Consider the following 23,829-nt stretch of genomic DNA (forward strand, 5'->3'; position numbering starts at 1 on the left):
GAGCCACTTTCCTCTCGACCAGACATATTTTATTCTGTCAGTGTTCGAAGGTGCTTCGTATTATTCAATTATTCGTAATGCTTAAATCAATCGGAATTCTTCCAACTAATATCATTGAAATTGCTTAACGTTACAATATTTATACCATAACATTTTTACAAGTAATCTGCCGGCCATTTTAATAATACTTACCTTTACTTAGCTGTCTTATTTTTGCATATCTTTCCACTCTTACAATCGCAATACCTTCGTTACTTCCACTCATACCGCGATGCTCCCATTTTTATAATCTTCTTATTTTTATTCTCATACTTGTTATTCCAAGCATGATTAGCATATCTTAATTAAATCCGGACATGTTATCGCTAACGCGAATCCACTACTTACATTTAGCTGGAACTTCGATATTTCCACGAAACTCTGTTCGAAGTCTGTTAATTGAACTTTGTAAACGCGAGCCCTCGATCTCTGCCTCATTTTATATCACATTTTTACCATTCGTTAGCCGCAAACCGGCATACTTGATTCCATTGTTCCCATTACTGATGCGCTCGCGAGTCAGCCTCGAAAGAATCAGCGGCTCCAGAACCGCTTTGTGGTTAACAGCTTCCGAGTGGCGTGCTTAGCACTTGCCGATACTCCTTAACGCTACGCTGCTCAAACTCCCTTTTGTTCCTTTCCTCTGTCGATCTTTCTACTTCGTTCTACGATTCGTACACGAGTGCAGCTACGTGAGCCTAGTGACCTGTGTTCTTCACAACAGGGATGACGCTCGATGGACGTGGTTACGTGGAAAATTGAGCATCAATCAACCGAAAGGCGATGATCTCTCACGTACGGAAAATTCTGCCAATGTTTCATTCGCCAGAGCTAATCTCACCATGAAATTAAAATCGAATGTCTTCGTCTTCCAATGAGTTTCATTCGATACGATTCTTTCCCGTATGATTAGGTGAAAAATGATTCTTTGAAAATACTTCTTCGATACGTTGACGATAAAAGCGGATACGTATTAGAAAGTATTAAAAAGTATTTAGAAAGACAATGTATTCTAATAAAAATATTGTTGTAATTCTCGGATTTCAACATTTCTTTTTCAGTTGGATCACTTTCGAATCTTATCGAAGTTCGAAGCTTATCGGTAACATACTCTAAAGTTGTCTATAACTGTTTCTTCGGATTAATCGAATAAATATATTTATCGTTACCGTTAGTTTCCGAAATGTATTTTTCAAGGATTATTCGTATTCTCGAATATCAGAAAGCAGAAGATAAAAAAAACAGGACTTTCTGACTGACCTAACACGGTATGTTTCTGAATACACCTCGAATAGAGTATCCTCCTTTTATTGTTCGGATAAAATTCGTTCTATTTTTTTCCTGCCGATGAAAAATGTGGGTGGAGATGGTTTCGTTTTGTTTTAATGCGCGGCTTGAGCTCTCATTGTTCGCTAACGTTCAGATGTTGCGTCAATACGTGTTTTACGTGGATTTTGAAATTTACACGAAATATCGATGCGTGCAGCGTAGCAAGTTTTTAAGAGAAAGAACATAACGATTATATCTAAGAAATGGTAGCATGGCTGTTGATCTTTCTTATTCGTTAAAGCTACTTATCCCAACTTTGCTAAATTATACGCGCGTCAAATCCGATAAAATGTTACTAACAATTATACACGTAGATATATAGAATTTGGTTGAAACGTTGAAAGTTGAGAACGTCTGACAATCGGCAATCCTCGTCACTGATATTATTATTATTCGTTCGTCGTGTGGAATATAAATGTCGCAACGTTTAACTGTAAGCGTTAATAGATATTAATTACGAGATTATTTCACCGTGTGTTCCTTTTTCATCGTATTCAGTGATTTACAAGGTCGACGAATATCTCCGTTCTCTAAAATTTGTTCTCTATTTATCCAAAATTAATCATACGATGAAAGACATTGTATGTATTTTCCTTCGGTATGCCTTTCTTTGGTTTCCATCATAATTAATAACGCTCGTTTAATGTTACTTTACCCCATGTCGTGCCACATTATTAAACGAATAAATGTTTGTTTCTTCTGTGGGGAGTCGCACGCTATCGACGATTGTTACCGGAATATTCTCGATATTATCGATTACCCGATACTACCAGCGTCTTCATGCTTGAGACGTTCGAACGGCGTCGTAACAGCACCACAACAGAACGCTAATTAACCTGAATACTGACAGGAGATCGAGGGATGCAAACTAGCGAGCACAGATTTTCCTAATAATCCTCGATCCGAATTGTTTAAACAGAAGATTGAAATTTTCATCGCAGACTTTGCGTTCGAGCATCGAGTAATTTAGCGATCACACGAATTATTTACTTCCATAAATAATTCGCTTCCATATATTACGAATAAAATTTTATCAACAAAAGTAAACTCTCGTTCTGTGAAATAAGTTTGTCTTTAAGGAAGAATAAGAAGTATAATAGATACGCCAATTTCTCGAACGTAATATCCTAGATTTTTCATAGCTTCTCTACCTTTGCATTCAATACAGTCTCAGAACAATTTTATGTCCATATCATTGCACGTATTTGCAAAATATTTGTAAGATCATATGCTATTTCGATAAACCGTTGCATTTATGCGACATCTTGCAATTCGATAATGAACTACGTGCGCCCGAATACGAGATTATCAAATCATTATTATACAATACTTAAATGATAAATCGTTAATAATTAAAGTTTCGTAGTTCTTCTCTATCTCGTGCACACCATTCCTATGGTAACAATACTGTTGAGGTTTATCTCGGAATAGAATAGAGAGGAAATGCATGGCAATGAATATATAACAGAAATATATTTAAGTAAGTATACGTATAAGTATAAGTACAGTGTATGCTAATCCAGTTCCGCACGCTGGCAGCGTTACTTTACAATAGAGCTCCGAAACCATGGGTCTATCGGTATTTATATAATTAGGAAAACTAGCCCATCTATTCCCCACTGCATCATCTGTGCATTAAGCCATGTTCCTAGAAAAGGCTACGAAGCTGAGAGGCCCTTCAAATTGATTTAGAGCTAAACAATACTCAATGGCTTCGAAGACTAAGAAAACTAAACACTAGAGAAGATGTAAAGTTTTCCTAGAAGTGAGAATCGCTTCAACAAATACGAATGCATCTTACAGACCAATATTACTATTTCCTGTGTTTTCCAAAATACTACAGAAAATAATATACGATCGTCTAAAACCAACAATAGAGAAAGAAAAATTAATACCAGATCACCAATTTGGATTCAGAAACAAACACTCCACGATAGAGCAAATGTACGGACTCGTCAACGAAATTTTACTAGCAATAGGAAAGAAATAATATTGTAGAGCTCTCTTCATGGACACTGAGAAAGCATTTGACAAAGTGAACCATGAAAGCCTCTTACAAACAATCAAAAAACTCCTCCGGGAACAAATCCATCACTTACTCAAATCATACCTAAGCAACAGAAGCTTTGTAGTAAAAATAAAGGATGTATATTCTGAAGTAAAAGACATCAAGGTAGGGGTATCGCAAGGAAGCGTCTTAGGCCCAATATTACACATTATACACAGTCGACCTACCAACATCTACCAATAGCAAAATACTGACATTCGCAGACGACACGGGTGTACTAGTCAGATACACTAATCCAGAAACAGCAGTCTCATTACTACAAAACCACATCACAAAAATAAAAAAATGACTACAAGATAAACAAATAAAAGCAAACCTCAATAAATGCAACCATATTACATTTACACTAAGAAAACGGAAACCACCTAATGTCCGATTGAATGGCACGCACATAACACAAACAAGGCAAATTAACCTAGGACTCCACTTGGATATTTCCATGAACAACCAAGCCACGTTGGCAGGAGACTTTTTTCTCATATTTTCACTTATTATCGTTGGCTATAACCAATGGGCATCACGGATCGTTACCCTCACTTTCCTACCGAAAAGTGTGAACAACGAAATCGCGTTCATAGTTCAAAAAGGCACACACACACCGAGCTTTCCTCCGTAATAGCACGAGACGGGTCTTCATTGTTCTTCCAATCTTCGTGCAGTCAACTCAACTGTCTTATCTTTGGAGCAGTCATCTACTGTTCTTTCAATCTCGACGCAGTCATCTACTGTTGCTACAAACTTATAACAGTCAATTCTAATGTTCTTATAAACTTTGTGCAGACCACTTAACTGTTCCTACAATCTTAGGACAGTCATCACTACGGTCTACGCGACGTTAATTCAATCTATTCTCTACTTATACGCTTCAACTATCAAGTCCACAACTATCAATTGTTTATATCAAATATATCTTCCGACATATTAAGTGTAACAAATTGTTGAAAATATAAATATTATAGAACTGTTGATTACAGTTTTATTCCACAACAAACACCCCTATTATCCCACAAGAAATAAGGGGATCGACCTGTTCGTGGTGTCGATTGTTATAATCGTAACGGGAATTTATGACTCCCGTTGACGCGCTTCATCGTGATCGTGTCTCCCCCGACTGGAAGAAAAACAAAGATAAATGTACTGGTTAACTAGACGAAATTCTAAACTCAGCATAGAAAATAAATTAAAAATATACAAAATGATAATAAAACCAATTTGAACGTACGGAATACTACTATGGGGGACAACAGTAATGAGCCACATAAATAAACTAGAGTCGCTAGAATCGAAGATACTGAGAACAATAGTCAACGCCCCATGGTATGTCAGAAACGAGGATATACGCAAAGACTTAAAAATACCAACGGTCAAAGAAGAAATCGGCAAGTACTCAGAAAAATACAAGGAAAGAACGGTAACACATCCAAACCAGCTGGCTGCTGAAGCGAGCAAACCTCTCATAGAAAGAAGACTAAAAAGAAAACACCCCACTGACCTCACTAAAGAAATAAAATAGTCAAACTCGAAGATGGTATCCCGTTGGGGGTAGCCATCCACATGTTATTTAGCAATTAAGTTAGAAAAATTTACCAAATGCCCAGCTGAACAAATTGTAAAGTACAAATTAAATAATAATAAAAAAAAAGAAAACAAATATGAATATGAAATTATATTTCTAATAACGATCACGCTGTATAGATCGATTTGTAATAGATTGATAAATCGGTATTTCATATTTCGTACGCGCACTTTAGATACTTAAGATTTAACGAATCTTCGGGAACATGCGACCAGCTACCGTACTTTGAGGCGGAAATGGTATATTGAGAGAAATTGAAGACAACTACAGTTGGAAAGTTGTGCTTGCAGCGCAACTTGGTATTAATGGCCAACAGTTCTGTCGAAGTTGGCCACAATCTCCATGATGTCTTTCGAAAGTTGCAACACCTTCTCGGATTGCGAATCTCTTTTCGGCGAAAATCGTGAAAATCATAAAATGCGGTTGTTATAAATCACGGTATCATTAACCCTCTGACACTTGAAACCTTTTTGTAAAAATTGTGCTATCACGCGCAGATGCTATACGACTTTTTTCCGGTAAAATAGATCGTTTTAATAGGTTCGACGTTTATTCGATAGTTTCAATAGCTTTACACGAGATGTACAAGCAACGATAAGCTTTAATTTTAGTCATCCGCTCGCTATATACGCATACGTACGTACACAAAACGATCATTTATCAAAAGAAATCATTGGCTAAGTGCGTGACAAGCAGGCGCCTTTCTCGTTAGTTCGCTATAAATCAAAGTGACTTTCAATCGGCTGGACAGTTTCATTAAAAACACTCTAAACCAGGTCATCGATGAACTTCGACACCTAAGTTTGCCGCTTTGCCTTTCAACTTCCTACCGAGTGTCACGTGCAGGACGTAGCACTTAAAAGTGAACGCTATATGTGTGCCAGCCTTTTATTTTACATAGTTTCTCGGAAAAAAAAACGTTTGACACGGTGAATTCAGGTCGACCCTCTGTAATTTGACAGCACCCGGCCTAAAAGGCTTTGCAACGTCTTCAATGATCCGTTTTCGCCGGTGTTAAATCACGAAAGACGTGGCTTCTTCGTAACATTGCCAGAGACCTTCATATTTAGGTGAAACGCGAGAAATTTTCTACGATGCCAAAGGATTTACTCAAAGGATTTCGTGAAAGCTCCAAAATTCCTTAACTTCGATTCTTCCCTTCGTACTATCCTCTCACGTTCGCCATTAAAATTATAACTTCTGCTTCATAGTTTTCACATAAAAATACGAAAATATCACAGAACTTGTAGATTTTCGTGATCGTTCGGTAACAAATACCCTATTTTAAATAACTCGACTAAAGTTTTAAGTCTCGTAAGATTTCAAAAAACGTTCGATCGAATATCTATATCGCTGCGATCTTCCCGACATAAAATAAAGAAGTAGCCATATCTACTCAGGGTTTTATAACTCATACTCATAAATCAAACTCGTGCGTTATCACACCCTTGTCTCTCTGGCTTTCAAAGATCACATCCGTGTCTATATTTTTCTGATACACGCGGGACATATGAATTTTTAGTAGAAAGGATCCTTCCTTTTCCTCCCAGTACTCGTTCCTTATCTTCTTCGTAACACAATTCTTGGTATTATGGATATTAATAAATATAAGAATATATTTCTGTCCATTTTTAATATATGTTCGTATATTTGAAAACTTACACTTGTCGATTCTGTATACCGAAATTGTTAGAGTAGATGGAATACTTGTTATATTAAAGTAAAGACAACAGAAAATAAAGATTAGTTAAAATGCAACTATACTAATATTAAGTTAGTAATTTATAATTGTCCATTATTAGTAACAGTAAAAATGTATGTGACACAGAACAACTTTTCAACGAATAACTTTCATTTCGTAGTAGTGAAATGTGGAACATTTCTCGAGTCAAGAAAAGCGTATTCCTTCCCCTTGTTATTTTGTGTTATCAGGTTGACAGAGCACGTGCACCGAGTTTCGGAAACTCGGTTGGATGTCGCGAAAGCATTGCAGGGCTTCGCAATAGGCAGGAATTTTCTACTATCAGGACGATGGAGCGTAGAAGTCAAGGAATGAAGGAGAGACGTGTTCTTTAGCATTCGTCAAGCACATTTATCAGAAAAAGTCAGTCGGCAAGAAACGACCGTTCGTATTTGTACTGTACACATGAAGCAACGACGCGACGCTCAGGCTGCTGGTGGTAAATGACGAATGAACTGAAATAGATGACTCTCGTGAGCGGATTGCAGAAAAAGTTAGCGCGAGGACGTTAATAACAGATGATTTTCACGCGAAAATTTTAATCGTTGGATTTAAGGTTCGAGGATTTATCAACGTTGAATGAAATTTACGATGTATACGAAGTGTGTGTCGCTTCTGTGCTGCATAGATGCGTCAAGGAAATCTCACGATAGTCGCGGCTTAATATGTAACATTCGTGTTTCCGTTTTAAAGCTTCAGACTTTTCACCTAGATCAATATATCAATATTTTATATTCACAGAGCTTGATTTTTTCCATAAAACTCGATCTTTTCAGCTATTAAAGCAAACTAGATTCACAAGTTTTCCGTTTGATTTTTACTTTGTCTCTTCACGAAATAATTTATTCGGTTCCTTCACAGATCGGAGTAACACACGTATGTTTCGATGAATTATTGAAAATGCAATTTTCAACCCGCGCTCTGACATGTGACAATTCGCAGAGGATTGAAAAAGATCGCCAGGTTATGGGAAGTAAAGGCGTATTTCTTTTAAACGCGGCAAAAAAGTAGCAGGTCGAGCGAAACGAAGTAATATGGTAGCACTTCGTGCCTCTACGATGGCGATGTTACACGGGCAATCGGAGAAAAGAGATACCCGAACGATTTATCATGTCCCACATGGTCCGTGTCGTACATTTTCTCCCTTCTTCTTTCTCTCCTGCTTCTTCTTCTCCTTCTTCTTCTCCTCCTCCTTCTTCTTCTTCTTCTTCTTTTTCTTCTTCTTACCTCGACCGATGCTATCTTTCGTTTTAAAGGGTCATATCGAACGCTTCGAAGCAGAAAATTCCACGTGAATTCCAGTCAAAATAAAACAAACGTAACAATATATAGTAATAATTGTTTTGAAGAAAAAGTATAAAACAACAGATGAGCTATGTATGGCAATTAGAGTAAAATGGCAAAATCCGGAGGAGTGGGTATTCTCAGAGATAGCAAAAAGGAAGAATAAAATAACTTTGACGCTATAAAGAGTCCGTCTTTGTTTCGTGAAACTTAAGATAATTTACGGATAAATTTATGGACAACATTTAACACTATAACGCTATATGTGTTTCAAGATCTATGCATCTATATCTATTACATTCCACTTTATTTCTTATTTCTTTAACGTTCTACTCTATTTCCTGATAATACACTACTTATAACAATTATCAATTTCAAATCAAAGTGTTAAATGGAATTCAAATGATAATCCTTTGTCCTCGTAGGGAAATTTCATCGATATTCGTTTAAATAAAATAAAAGCTATTACGAGAGGAGATACTAAATCCTTTTTAGTGCAACGTAGCATATAATTATTCGAACTAACGATCAATATAAAAAGTCAAAAAAGAAAATCACCTTGCGTGGAAATATTAAATTGCAAAGTATAATGTACAAGTTTATAGCTGACGACGCAATATATTCTTTTAACGAACATCTATAAGTTATTTCTTCGTGTTTCTCGGCTCATATTTAACACGTGTTCTACTGACTAATTGAATGCTTTCTTCGTTATACCCGGTGATCTCGACAGTCCAATTAACTTGAATAGTCTCGCGAGTCCTGTTTAATGAATGGAAACGAAAAATAAAGAGATTTTATATTTTCCGATCTTTTACTTCTGTATAATAATTTATTATTGCAAAAATTACCTCGCAATTGAAAATTAACATTGATTATTGTACTATCATTTCGTAGAATTTCCACGTTGATTAAAATTTTACAAAGAATATTTTGAATCTAGTAATTCAATATAGAATATAGAATAGTATAGTGAAAACTAAGAACGAACATAATTGATATATATGTTCAACTAATAAAAATAGTCGACTCGAAATAAAATGTGTTGTTAAAAAAAAAATTGAAAGATTGTTATCTTATTAAATTTACTGCAGTCGCTCATACATCAACCAGTGTTTGCTGTAATTATTTTTATTCCTAGAGAAACTTATTCGTTTCCATCTGCTATGGCAATCCATCTACTTCTCCATGAAACCAATCTATTTTGAGATTAAAAGACAAAATTATCGGTACAGAAGCGAAATAAATTTTCAGAAAATACAATTTTGCTCTTTTTGTAAGTCTTCGTAAGCGGATATTAATTTATAATAATATTCCACATCTATAGCTGGAAATATTTTCGAGTGATGTAAATATGTATTATGTTTCTTTAGTTAACAAGGATCCTGCATCTATCAAAAGATGCAACTAAAATTAGTTAAATAAATATATATAAGAAGCTACAAAGATTTCATTTACTAGAATTCCTAAAAATTAACACCGAGATAGAGAAACAGGAACGTCGAATAGAATATCCAGGATCTAGGAAAATCGTCAAATATCTTTTAGAAGCAATTAAACTTTTCCAATTTCAGGGAAAAATTCGCGCGGAAACTTTTCTTCAAGCGCTCATTCTAAACTCTGGGCTTGGCCAGCGTTTATGATGTCTGTAATTACTGCCTGTTGAATGGGAGCAACAAAAACCCAACCTTCTGTGCAGCTCATTCTTGCCTATCAAATTCCTTATTCTATTAATATTTTATCGATACTCCAGAAACATTTTATATTTTCAATGAAAATCATCTATCATCATATATCCTAAATATTAAATACACAAATATTATAAAAATCTGTTATGAAGAAAGAATTTTTATTATTTTTCGTAGTATCTTCAATATTGAACTTCAATGATGTGATGTATTTATTTTCTGCAATGTAATTTCGGTTTTGAAAAATGAAATTCTTCTCCGTAAAGTAGGAAGCAAATACCACTTTGCGATCGTGTACACTTGTTCCTGATTGATCGTTACTATTGCCCTTGTCTAACACGAGCATATATATAGGATATATATGCATACATATATATCTACTTTTATTACACAATATTTCGCTCTTTGTACCACACGTGATATACGTCTATCCTTGTCTCACATTATTGCGCTTATTGTTTCATACACGGTATATGTCTATTTTTGTCAGTACTATCATGTTGTGTGTTATCTATGGACAAATCATGTGCTGCCATCTATTAGAAACAAAAGTAATAGTAATTTAGAGTATATACGGATAGATAGCAATACATAACTACCGGTAGAGTACGTTGTGATGTCGGCCTACCGACGCCTTGTTGTTTTACCGACATAAGCATTTTTTTATCTCTCGCTTCTTTGTATATGACACCCGAGACCCAGGTATGCGAACGCGAGCCCCGTTGTCAATTTCAATATCAACATCCATTAAGAAGAAGCTACATCTTCACGTAGACCAGCATCTCACATACAGCGATGAGCAGGATATAAAAGAGCCTGTATTACTAGGCCTGACTCATTCTTTCATTGCGAATCCTCGTATGTGTCGCTATTTTCATTGCGTTGTCAATTCTTAGCATTACCATTGTTAATGTATCTTATGGCATATAAGATTTGTAATAATCATATCAGTTTTGGACTCTTTATTATTAAATATAAGGATTTTAATATAAGTTCTTGTTAATAGTTGAAGATTCTATTCAGACGACAAAGTAAAGATAAATAGAAATTATAAATTTAGTGCTCGTAAATTTGAGTTGCAAAGAGGACCTCCTCGTAACTCTTGGGTGACAGATATGAAGAGATCCGCACGCTGTGGAAGCAATTCTGTACCTTAGGTTTAGTTATTACTAATAGCCTAATGTCGAAGACGCGTTACATCGATCGTAAGAGTCAGTTGCGGAAACCTGAACTGCGGAAGAGCTACCCAGAATAACTGAGAACATATCGTCACACCCGTCGTAGGATAAGGTAGGTAGGTAGATACGTAGTTAGGCTAAAAGTAGAATCGTTCCAGACGACTGTTACATCAGAAATTCATACTGTCTTCTCCGATCTCGTGAAAACTACAGTCCATCGACGTACACCCGAGTCTCCCTGACCTCAAGGATTTCTGCATACACGATCCGACAAACGATATAAATCTTAAGCATCGTCAAGCTATACTTCACGCCTACTATGGCGTGAATATATAGGTTCTATGCTACGTTTTTTGATAAAATAATGGTTAAATTGATCAAATAAATAAATTTTTACGCCGAAGTCTCGATTCAAAGATGTTTTTGTCTTCGAAAACTTCTCGCATAAAATTATCAACAAAAATCATACTTTTCTTGCTTCATATGGAAATTTTCGAAATTATCATTAAAAGGTTAAATGTATATACAGAATAAATATACAATTTAATACACTATCATAATGAGAGTAATAAGAATGATAATAATTAGTTTCATAGACGAGTATTAAAATGATATAACAAAATCATATTATTTCTTAGTAAGTGTACTATTTTGATGTACCTCAAAAGTTATGTAAACTTGAGATTCTATAAAAAAAAAATTTTATTCTGAATATCCATAATATGGCCCCTCATAGTATGCTTTCTCCATATCCATTGAATTTCGTCGAAGTCGTCTTCCAACGGGTTCTAAATCATTATAACACTTGGTAAAAACTCGCATCACAGCGTTCGTTGCTTCCTCCTTTGGTATACTTTTTATAGCAACTAGTGACCTAACAGCCTTGTCTATAACACAGTCCTAAAGGAAAAATATAACTATAATAACAACTGTATAATATGATTATGATATATTCTATAATATAACATGGGATGAATATATTTTAATTGCATGACGGGGAATATTTTGTACAATATGTACAATATATGTACAATACTTACCTGATGTGCCTTTTTAATATGAAAAGGTGAAGCAGTTCCTCGATACCATGCACCAAGAAAACTACAATGACATTGATTAGCTGCTCTTATTTCCGTACAAGCTAAATGATCTATATTGTTTAGATCAAGTTTGTTACGGCAATAATCAAACATATGTATCATCTCATGACTTAAAGTGCTTTGAACTCGATTTCTGCTCTTAGCAGTGTTTTGGCAAATTATAATCTAAAAAATATGAAATATTTTATATTACTTATATATTGATACATACAAAGATTTTTAATAACATTTACCTGATTTGTGTCAGGATCATAACCACCATTAACTGTATCATCACATACTTCACATGAAATATGACGACCAAGATCAACTTCACTGAAATTATCCATCACTTATTTACTTCTTAGAATATAACAGAATAAGAAAGTACATAAAATCTAAATATTACTTACCATCCTGAACTTTTTAATGCTGCTAACATTAGTTTCACTAGAGGACCTAAAATATATATAATTTATTATTTACATAATTCTTTGATTAATATATATCATATACTGTATAATATAAGTGATATAAACATATATGTATATTAATATTTGTTTATACAAGCAAAATTATAATATTAAATACGAGTTTTCCAATTTTGCTTCAGAGAAATTTTTTCACAATGACAGTTTTTAATTTAAGAAAAATATATAGCAAATTCTCTTTTTCTGTGTAATATGAATTTTTGTTTATTTTTAATGTCAAAATAATATTCCTGTTGAGCACAATTGACACTTGAAAAATATAATAACCATATAGTAAATCCAAAGTAGAACAAACTTATTTAAAAAATGTTTAGAAATAGATAGACGAATCTTACTCTTTTTTACACAGTTAAAAACATTCATTTCACAGTTTATCTTCTCGTAATTTTTCCTTTGTTCATTAAAAGTAATTACATCAAACCATGTACGGGATTGTTTTTCGTCACTTCGACTTTTTCTGCCTGGGTAAAGATCAGAATATTCTATTTCTTCAATATTACTACGTTTCTCAGAATCTGATTGTTTTTCATTTTTTTCATTTTTGACAGTCATTATTTGAAAATATTAGTCTATATTATTGCTTTGAAGAGCACTAATTACAAAAACAATCGAAATATAGGTTATGATATGGTATTACATCATAGAACCTAGAACTAACACGTGCACATGAACAGATACAATGTTACGAACATATATCGGAGATAAGTAAGGTGATTGCTGGAGAGCATGGGAGAAATTCAACCAAAAGTACGAAATTGGCTAAAATCAAACGTTTAGAAAATGTGCAGCGGAAGCGCAACGCCATACTAGAGTAGTTTTAAGTTATTAGATTATTATACAGAAAATTAAGAACTCATAAAATTGTAGTATTATTGCAAACTTATGAATTGAATTAAATAAAACAATCTAATTTTGCAAATGGATGCCTAACCATATAAAATCTTTTCAACATCCACGATTCTCAAATCTTTTTCAATTCTCATAAGTTTAAAGAATAAGTTATAAAAAGAGACAAAAGATTTCGAGAAAATTGGTAAGTATTGATAAGTATTAAGAGAATAAAATATCATGAGAGGTATTCGAAACATTTTGAAATTCTTGGAAACAGCTTGATCTTCTCCGAAAAAATTAAAAATTAGTATAGGAGGTGGCACAATTTCGCCGATCCTTGAAAATGATATTATGTTCCAGAAATTTTTCGAAGTTGAAATTGTTGGTTTAGCGATAAATTATTTATCAGAATCTCGATTTTATATCAAAAGAATATAATCTTACAAGAGGTGGCACTATTTCGATAATTCTTGGAATTTGACATCATTTCTCGGAATTTTCGAAAGCTATTTTGTGGACTTTCTTATGTAATTCGCCTTTATTTCGCGTATTCTTAACTAATTCTCAATTTTTATTTTTTGATTTTTTGTAAGATTTTGTAGATTTGTATAGTGAAAAGGATAGATAATAATATTGTAAAATGCTATTAGACTACTCTGATTCATTGAAATTCTGCCTACATACATGTTATATAATTATTTTATAATAAATAGTCTCAGTTTTTATCGTATTGTATAATCATTTCCAAGAAGGTCGTTGCTGTTAGTTCCTTTCGGTATCTCGATTGTTGCTTCTATAATCAATACAAAAAAAGCAATTTATTTCTAATGTTTAATTAAACTTTTAAGTAGTTTTTGTTTTTTCGCCCTTACCTTACGCTGATCACCGCTAGTCTAAATGCACAGTTTTCTTCATGCCGTACATACGCACGTTTCTCTCATCAAGAGCCTCGGAAAATAAATTTGCGTATAGTTCGATTGTTCGCTGCTAAAGAGTCTCGTTCTCAATGCACATTTCTTGGTTGATTTTCTTAATATTGCATCGACAATCCCCTACTCATCTGTGTATATACTACACTCCTCGTCAAAACGATAACCCAGGTGTGCTATCTTTAATTTTTCATTGATACGTGTAAAGTTTTTCATCTGTAACGCATAATATCAAAACATTATGAGCTCAGAATATGCGGCTTGCTGGAAATAAGTCACAATGTCGTAGATGTTTGTATACAAAAAAGAAAAATTGTTCCATACTAAGGTCGAAATGATAACACACTGTGTTAATATGTTTAGAAATTGCTCAGTAGTTGATCTATGATCTATGTAGTATGATCTATCAACGAGTGAAGATTACAGTACAATATTATAGAAATTTGTAAGTATGGGGCGCGGAAAAAAATTAAACGAGTCTGAAAAAAAGCAAATTCTTGAACTAAAACAGCAACGGTTATCAGTAGTAAAAATATCGTAAGTAATACGATCGTGATAAGCGAGCAATTTTGCGTGTAGCTTCCAACTCGCAGTTAACAACGAAGCAAATAATGGAGAAATGTAGTATTAGTGCCAGTGTTTCAAGCGTTCGTCGAGTTCTACTATCTTGCAAAAATATCAAGAGGCTAAAATTGATAAAGAAACCTTCGTTAACAACGAAACACAAAGTAGAACGTTTACGCTTTGCAAAAGAAAGAGTGTATTGGAAAAAGAAATGAAGAAGGGTATTATTTTCAGACGAAAAAAGATTCAACTTGGATGGTTTTGATGGACATGTCAGCAATTCGACGACAAATGGGAGGAGGTAGCATAATGGTTTGGGCCGGTATCAGTAGACAAATATCAAGTTCATCAATGGGAGAATGAATAGTGTCCGATATATAAATTTAATCAAAGAATAAATAAACTATCATGCAGAACGCATTTCTAGAAATGATTACATTCTTCAACAAGATAATGCATCTGTACACACATCAAGATTGGTCCAATCATATTTTAATGAAAATAATATATCTATTTTGCCGTGGCCTGCACGCTCCCGGGACCTTGATATTATTGAAAATTGCTGGGCAGAACTTGTTCACGATGTATACGTGAATGGAAAGCAGTATCAACATGTACAAGAATTAAAAAATGCAATTGTACGCGAATGGGATACGTTAAGTCAAAATTATATTTAGAAACTATATAAATCGATATCAAATCGTATAATAGAAGTAATAGAAAATAAAGGAGGATGTGCCCATTATTAAATAAGTATATATGTTTGACAAGTAATTATTGTTAATTACAATTTATGTTGATTATTATTTTCTTATTGTACATATGTTACCATTTCGTTCTTAAAATAAAACAATTTTTTTTGTTACACACTAAACCTTATAATATTTTTAATTATTTTGAACGAACCGCATATTCTGAGCTCATAATGTTTTGATATTATACGTTACAGACGAAAAACTTTACACGCGTCATTGAAAAATTAAAGATAGCATACCTGGGTTATCTTTTTGAGGAAGATTGTATGCACAATATAAATGTGTTAAAAGGTTTTGAATGAACACAAAATATATCATATATACAACTATTAACTTAATTAAGGCTATTATTATTAACGATAAAAAGTTGTATGATAAAAAAACAAAATAAAAAATATATATAGGTAAAAGTATGTGGTTTCATTTAAAACAAGTTGAAGTTGACTTTGAAGTCTCCCCTACTACTGGACCTGCAAAACAGTAATTTGCATCATATGATGTCCCACTTCGAAACAAACAACTTGTGTTAAAACCTTTTTTTGATAACTTTAATCTCTTGTGAGATATTTGGCCATTTCTAGTTAAATGAAACACCCTCTAAATATACACATTTTTATAAAGTGTCATAATATTGTGGTCTGATAACATTCATTTATTATTCTTACATAATACTATGTATATTACACTTCATCCTTTTATGTTTCCTTTCCTTACATAATATGGAAGCAGAAATTTTAATTTGCAGTGAATCTATTTATTGAGTTTAGGAGTTAGCATGCTCTAGATATTTCTTTGTTTTTTTTTTTTTTGCACAGAGACTATTGTCCCTGTGTGTCCACCAGCTTGTGACAAAACTGTTTATTATAGTGCTGGAGTAGTACCAGTTTCTTCAGGACCTTTAGTAGTCTTAGTTTTATTTATTATAATTTTTATGAGGTATGTTAATTTTTGGAGATAATTTTTTCCTGCTTTTGTACATTAACATTTGCAATTCTAGTGTAATATAAACCCATCCTATTTTATATATGAACAAATGTTATAAATTTGCAGAAATTCCTATGCCAAAAATTAGTTATTCCGGACGTCATTGAGTGGCATTTAGCCAATGCAACTTACCGAAATGGTTGCTGATAATATTATGATACGCCATTCTTAATTCTCGAACTGTTGTCCAAAAACAGCGACTTAGTAGTTGAGCTGATCTGTGTTACTTTTGATCTATTCTGAAGTCAGAAGATACCAAATTTTATTTTAAAACGCTTAGCATAGCATATAAGGGAAAAAACAAATGCACATATACTATAAATTTATTACATTTTATTTATTTGTGGTTTATACGGAAAATAATATTGCGTTTTATCGCATGCTGATTAACTGTTATTACAAATGGACTAAAAACATGGCTCAAAAGAAATCCGACCCGATTCAAATAGAGTTAATAAATGTTAGAAACATTACTATAATAATTTTAGGCACCCTGTTTTTACGTGAAGGAAATCTTCATAGGCATCTTCCTTCAATCAGTGCCGGATCTTGGCCAGTTAAATGGTGGTCTACCTTAGCACGTTAGGGAAAGCTCTGCAAACTTCTCTCAAACTCCTCTCTCCGCGCCTCGCCCTTGTCTCGTCCTCTGGGAGAATACATCTACTCCTAAAATGCACTTCACTCACACGACGCTATGTGACTACATCACAGTGCCGCATCATGTGCGATCGCAGTCTTCTCGAAACACAATGAGATAGAATGCTCATCTTTGTGTAAAAATTGCAGAACTTTTGATAGAAATAGTAGTAGAGTAGTAGTAATAGTAGTAGTAATAATTGTAGAATAAGGAAAAAATGCAGAAGAACTATCACAAAGAAGTTTTGACTTTGAAAATCTATATTAGATTTGAAATTTTTTGACAAAATTGCGATTTATCCATTACTATGTATTATTAAATTTTTGTCATAATTATTATTATATATCATTTACTATAGATTTTAACACTGAATTTAAATCTAATTGCGAAATTTATCCAGTCCTTCAGGATTCTAGGAAAAATGTAATTTCAGTGACAAAATAAAATCACAATTTTTCTGGTTTACTTGCTTCGATAAGACTAGTTTAAATCTATGCATTGTATTTATTCATATAGAAATTCGAACAAACTGTTGGTCATTCCTAGTGTTACGTCGGCCGACTTTCTGCCTGGACCGGGCCACATGTCGCGGGCAGGATAGCAACCAGATGTCTTCACATCCTTACCGCGTACCCTCAATAGACTCAAGTACTCTCCATAAATTCCAGGCATTTTCTATTGGAGGTCCTTCAGACCGACCAAATATTCTTTCACTGAATAGTTTATTGTCTACTACGGGAAGATACAGAAAAGTTGGTTTCTCTCACGTTCAGTATCTTCTATTAGCGACTTTCTCTCGAGGGCGGCTAAGACCCTTTCTAGTCCACCAGCCGTCTATTATCCAATCAGAAGCAATGTCTATTGCCCTCACTTTCCTAGCCAAAATTGTCATCAACAAATCCGATGGTTCCGTGCGCTAGACACACCCATCCCTAGCTTTCCTCCGCCACAGCATCGTCACTTAACGGCACTGATTTTGCATCTTTCGAACGGTCAACACCTTTGATCGGGTTTGCACCTTTATATCAGTCACCTACTTTACTTATACATACGCACCAGTGTAACTATATTTATTACAAAGTTGTTGGAATAAACTGTAACTTATAATTTGTTATATCAGTGTCATATTCAATTTAACTACTTCTATTATCCTAACTGAAATAGGGGATTGATCATTTCGCGGCGTCGATTGTCTAATCGTAACGGGAATTTACGACTCCTATTGATGTGCTTCCTCGCGATCGCGTTTCTCCGTGAACGAAACATTTGGTCCTTCGTGCCGGATCACGCGTCAGTGAAAAAGTGCACTTACCAGTGTCCACACAGTGCCACGTGAATATATTAAAACCAGCAGCGGAAGCGTTATAACTACAGCGAAGCGAGTGACGTCAGGTGCGTCACCTTCCAAGAGGTATAAGCCGTTGGTCGAGGAACGCAACCACGCAACCTCCCGCCGCAGCTGGACAATCATCAACATCGCAAGTTCCAACAACTTCAACTTCACTACAAACGTGTCACCTTCAGGAAGGATCACCTTCCTCACGAAGCGTACGTCAACCACATTCCGCTGCACAGTGACAAGCGATAACTTGTAGCCGGAACAATTTCTCTCTCACAACAATACGAGTGTCACTGTCGGAAGGAACATCTTCCGCGCCAAACAAATACTAGACCTCCTGCCGCATAGTAACGAACAGCAACCGATAGCCGGACCGACGTCCGCAACGCAACTACAAGGTAAGCTCATTCAAAGTATCGAAACCCGTCATGGCTCCCAATCAGAAAGAGCGCATAAGACAGTTGCTATTGAAACGAGAAGGGTTCAGGAAAGAATTAGAAGCATTTCGCACAATACTCAATAATTATGAGGAAGGTACACCTATACATGCTATCCAACGTAATTTATATGAAGTAGAGGTAGAGTTTACAGCATTCAGAAAAATCAATGTGAATTAGACGATAGAGACGAGGGTCAAACACAGCAGGACCGTGTTGATCTACAACAGATGTTCTATGCTATTACCGGACACGCGTCTGCCATCATTAGTAATGCAAACAAACAATCAGAGCCGACAATCCGAAATCTTACAACAAACTTATCGAACATTTCATTGTTGAATGCCGTCAATTTGCCGAAAATTCGGTTACCTACTTTTTCGGGAGCCTATGAAGATTGGCCAGGTTTTGCGGATCAATTTCGCTCAATAATTCACGATAACCCTCGTATTGACGACTGCAAACGATTAATATATCTCCGCTCTTGTTTAACGCAGGAAGCTGTTCTCGCTATATCATCGTTAAGTAACATGGCAATTAATTACTCATCCGCGTGGGAAATATTGGAACAAAGATACAACAGTCCAGCTAAAATCGTAGAAAAACATTTGCAGGAGATAATTAATATGGCCTTCTTATCACGTAGAGCACATCGAGATTTGCAGTCCTATACAACCAAGCTACAATCACATTACAAGTCCTTGGAAGCACTTGGACAACCGACCGTAGATACCTTGCTATTGTATCTATGCACCTCTAAATTAGATCGGGAAACCAATTTAATATGGAAGGACAAGATAAAATCCACACCATTTCCTACGTTCAAAGAATTCCTGAAGTTTTTGAACGATCGATGTCAGGTCATAGAACCTACAAGAACGACACGCCAAACACGTGGGCATGCATTTGTCAGGTCGCAACCTCCGTCACTCTGTCCAATTTGCCGTGGACCACACAAAATTTGGAGCTGCAATACTTTCAGGACGAAAACCGTCGAAGAACGTCTGATGGCCGTCGAACAGATATCAGCGTGTACCAACTGTCTGATGATAGGACACGCGCTTTCACATTGTAACGCCGGATCTTGTCGTATATGCGACCAACGCCACCACACGCTTTTACATAGATCCGACGTTCGAATTAAGGATCGGAACATCTCTGAACCGGAACAACTTTGCATCGAGAATTATCGATCACACCTCACGAATACCACCTTTATTAACAAAGTATCTTCATCGCGAAGCATGCACATAAAATCTCCTACTGTAACGATGGCAAACGCAAAAGAAATTACCCCCTTTGTTCGGGAACCAAGCAATCTAAACGACCAATTCCAGTCCGTGTCAAAACTGCCCGGCGGATACAAACAGTCCGGCCAGCAAAGCAAAAACTTCTTAATGTCATATCGAAAATAAGTCGACGACATTCGAATACAGTTTACCATTGCCTATGAAAAGTTACTTGAGCTCTCTTTAGATCTGGATGAACGATTATCAAGACCATGACCCATGTTCCCAAGACCATGGCGAATTCACAACCACCGGAATGCAGCAGCAACACTTCTATCAGCTTGCAGGGAAGTAACAATAATTTAAATAGCAACAATTCATACTCCGCCGAAGGAAAATATCCGATTAAATTTAGCTCCGATCTCGTCGCATGACACGCGCAACTTATTGCATGACACCTGCAGCCCGGTACCTACACGCGACTTGACGACAATCAAGTTCGCGTTCTCATTATCTTGACAGTCTTATCCAACACCACAAACCACCTGGAATCTATCAGCCTCCAACGATCCTCTAGACCAGGAGAAAGAAAAACCTCACCTGGCGACAAGCCGCCTCAGACATTGAACTCCTTTAATCTGTTACAGAACATTCATGATTCTTTAACTGTAGTTCATAACCGAGATAGTAACTAGTTAAGTCCCATCCAGAACGACAAGGTCAACATCGTTTCGAAATCCACTATGATCAAACTGTTCAGGAGCAGTCTTACCTCGATCAACACACCCACAATGAACATCCATTACAACGTGTCGACGTTCAATGATCTCTCTTACATCACGTCACCTGTACCACCTGAGACTAAGAACATTACATTGGACACTCATTCTTCTAGACATAATGTGAAAACTCCACCTTCGCCACCTCAGAGATAGGCCACACCTGCAATTGGCCCGAATCAGAATAATTTCCGCATTATTACTACCGTGACTAATCACTCAAATGGCATCGGTAATTTACAGAATATTCCATCGGACCTCAACGCTTCTCTACTGAGTTCGCAGATCGTTGTACCGAATAAGTCTCGGACCACGAACTTCTCCCTGAAGTCACCCTTAGCTGCAACGACGCCGCTACACTCTACAATGTCAAAGCAAGTCCCAATCATGACGCCCAACGCTCCTCAACCAAGGATTATCATCAAGAGAACGCGGTTCGGGCGGGCCATCGGGGGGAGCCCAGCCTCCCAACAACTACAGGCATCTTTGCCACATGCCACATGCCACATCACGGCTCAATCAGGGATAAGAGCAAAACCACAAAACTCTGCGCCGTGTTTGGTGAATCTGTACCAAGAACCGCCGGAGTTCCGTTCAACGACACTTCCTGGGCCGAGGTGTTTAACCACACTTCCAGAAGCGAGATGGTCCACGACACTTCTTGGGTCGTGAACTTCGACTGGAAATCCCTCGGCGATGACGAGGACGACGGCGATCTAGATTACGAGGGAGACAACATGCTCTCAACGCAACGGTTCTTCGGCCGCGTCACCAAGCTCACCCTGGAGACGACGACATCATGCGGACGGCCGCAGTTTATACAGCAACGAGCATCTTGGATCGAGATGTCAAGCGGCTCGTCACACTACCGAGCGAGCCCGATTCAGCGGAATACGGATAACCAGCAATCGAAAAGGAGTTGAATGGGATATCCAGTTAATTTCTCTTTTACAGAACTTTTGATCGGTACCCTCTCAACGGGGGGAGGATGTTATGTCGGCCGACTCTCTGCCTGGACCGGGCCACATGTCGCGGGCAGGATGGCAACCAGATGTCTTCACATCCTTACCGCGTACCTTCAGTAGTCTCAAATACCCTCCACCTAGACTGCAACTGTTTATATACATATGTATGTATTTATAGATATGCGGATTTTATACTTCGTCTGTGATGATATAATACTCGTGATTGATAGTAAATGGTGGTTTTGTTAATAATATAAAATTGATGAAATAATATAGATATGAGACTAAAAATTATTTTTCGAACGGACGAACAATAGATTATAAATTTAAATTTTTGGAAATTAGAAAAATATATTTTTTGTACAAATTACAGCAATGAAATATAGTATAAGATAACAAACAACGAAAATATACATAATTTTTTTAAACAATAAAATTAGTGTCACATGTTTGTTAGTTATACGATGTATAAATAATAAGTACAAGTATTTGGAAAATTTTTTCTTTGGAATGTCATTTACTATTAACTGTAGAGACCCATCCACAAATTAAAACAGCAAGCATTTACAAAACCTTCTATTAAATTATATGTGTCTTCTATACAACATGGGGCATTAATCATTTCTTCTGATTTACAGTAAACTGCGTACAAATCCTGAAAATAAATGAAAAATTATCAATAATTTTAATTATATGTTGCATGTGTATATAAAGTACATAAGCAATAAAAACATAAAAAATGATACAAACCCCTCGTGAGGCATGTAAATCTATAGTTAACATCATGAAAACTTGAAAGAAACTTGGATGTAATATCAGTAGATGAGTAATATTTCCATCTGGTGTATTGAATTGTTTATGATGTTCTTGATATTTATTTTGCAAAACCTTTGATAAAGTTTGATACCAAGAAATTGGTTGATTAATAAATGGCCTCAATCTTGGATCCAAGTTTAATAAAGGTTCAACGTGAGCCAAAGAACAAAGTTCGGAGAATTCATTATAATTCATTGCAGATTTACTTTCTAATAATTTATTCCATAAAAGATGCGTTCTACATTGTAATGCTCCGCGTTTTATCATATTCATTATATGCATGCGAGCTGCATTTGCTTGAGACATTATTGTTTGTTGCATGAGTTGCTCGTGCGAGGAATAATAACCTAAGTAATTAATCGATTCTTGTCGTATTTGAATTAAGTGTGGCGATGAAGAATTCACCGAAACACTTGGAGGATTTACATTTTGAGTTAATGGAGAATTAGGTACTGGTGGTGGTGTTGGTGCTCCTGTATTATTACAATTGGTACCAAAAGTGGCACTGTGTAATTTAGTATCACTCTTTTTATCATTTGAATCTTGTTTACATTCTTGAAGATCTGAAGAAGATTCGTTTATAGTATCCATAACAGCCTCAGTATAAGTACTTGGAGATTTTTCGACACTGTATACCGTACGAAACTTCCCAAGTTTATTGTTTTCTACTTCTCTCTTTGGATATAATTCTCGTTTACTTGTTAACATTAAATAGTATTTTAAAGTAATTTCAGTTTTTTCTACTTGTGGAGGCTGTCCTAAATGTGATACAATCAGAACAACATCGAAATCATCGGTGTATTTAGTATCTTGTGCATCGCAGTAACTAATTAAAGGAGTACTTTTTAAGCTTACTAGAACATATTCACTTTCTTCAGAATCTTGAAGATCATTTTTCATTATAAATACACGCATATTATAAGTCTTCTCATGAGATAATAAGTAAGAATACAAGGTCCGACCTGATATCGCTAAATTGCGAATAGTCACTACATCTAAAATATAAAAATACGTTTATTGTAACTACTAATTTGTTTATTTGTGCTTTTCGCGATAATAGATCCCATATAACGTATTTTAAAAGAAATATT

The 23,829-nt window shown here is 35.5% G+C and overlaps 2 protein-coding genes across 4 annotated transcripts in view; both read right to left on the reverse strand.

The window, feature by feature from the left end:
- Positions 1-10,672: 10,672 nt before the first annotated feature.
- On the reverse strand, positions 10,673-13,145 carry LOC132913766 (mitochondrial inner membrane protease ATP23 homolog). The gene is made up of 5 exons (XM_060972298.1): positions 12,809-13,145; positions 12,396-12,441; positions 12,237-12,318; positions 11,944-12,168; positions 10,673-11,803 (listed from the first exon to the last, which is right to left on the reverse strand). The coding sequence occupies exons 1-5, from the start codon at positions 13,023-13,025 to the stop codon at positions 11,606-11,608; spliced, it is 768 nt and encodes a 255-aa protein (XP_060828281.1). The 5' UTR covers positions 13,026-13,145; the 3' UTR covers positions 10,673-11,605.
- Positions 13,146-22,253: 9,108 nt separating this feature from the next.
- LOC132913412 (KICSTOR complex protein SZT2-like) overlaps positions 22,254-23,829 on the reverse strand; it is a 29,266-nt gene continuing 27,690 nt past the window's right edge. For all 3 annotated transcript variants that reach the window (XM_060971739.1, XM_060971738.1, XM_060971741.1), the window contains 2 exons: positions 22,673-23,733; positions 22,254-22,577 (listed from right to left, as the gene is read on the reverse strand). In XM_060971739.1, coding sequence (XP_060827722.1) covers positions 22,446-22,577; positions 22,673-23,733 — 1,193 coding nt within the window. In that variant the 3' untranslated portion in view covers positions 22,254-22,445. The remainder of the gene's footprint in view (positions 22,578-22,672; positions 23,734-23,829) is intronic.

This window comes from Bombus pascuorum, chromosome 13, assembly GCF_905332965.1.
Source record: "Bombus pascuorum chromosome 13, iyBomPasc1.1, whole genome shotgun sequence".
NCBI lineage: Eukaryota > Metazoa > Arthropoda > Insecta > Hymenoptera > Apidae > Bombus > Bombus pascuorum.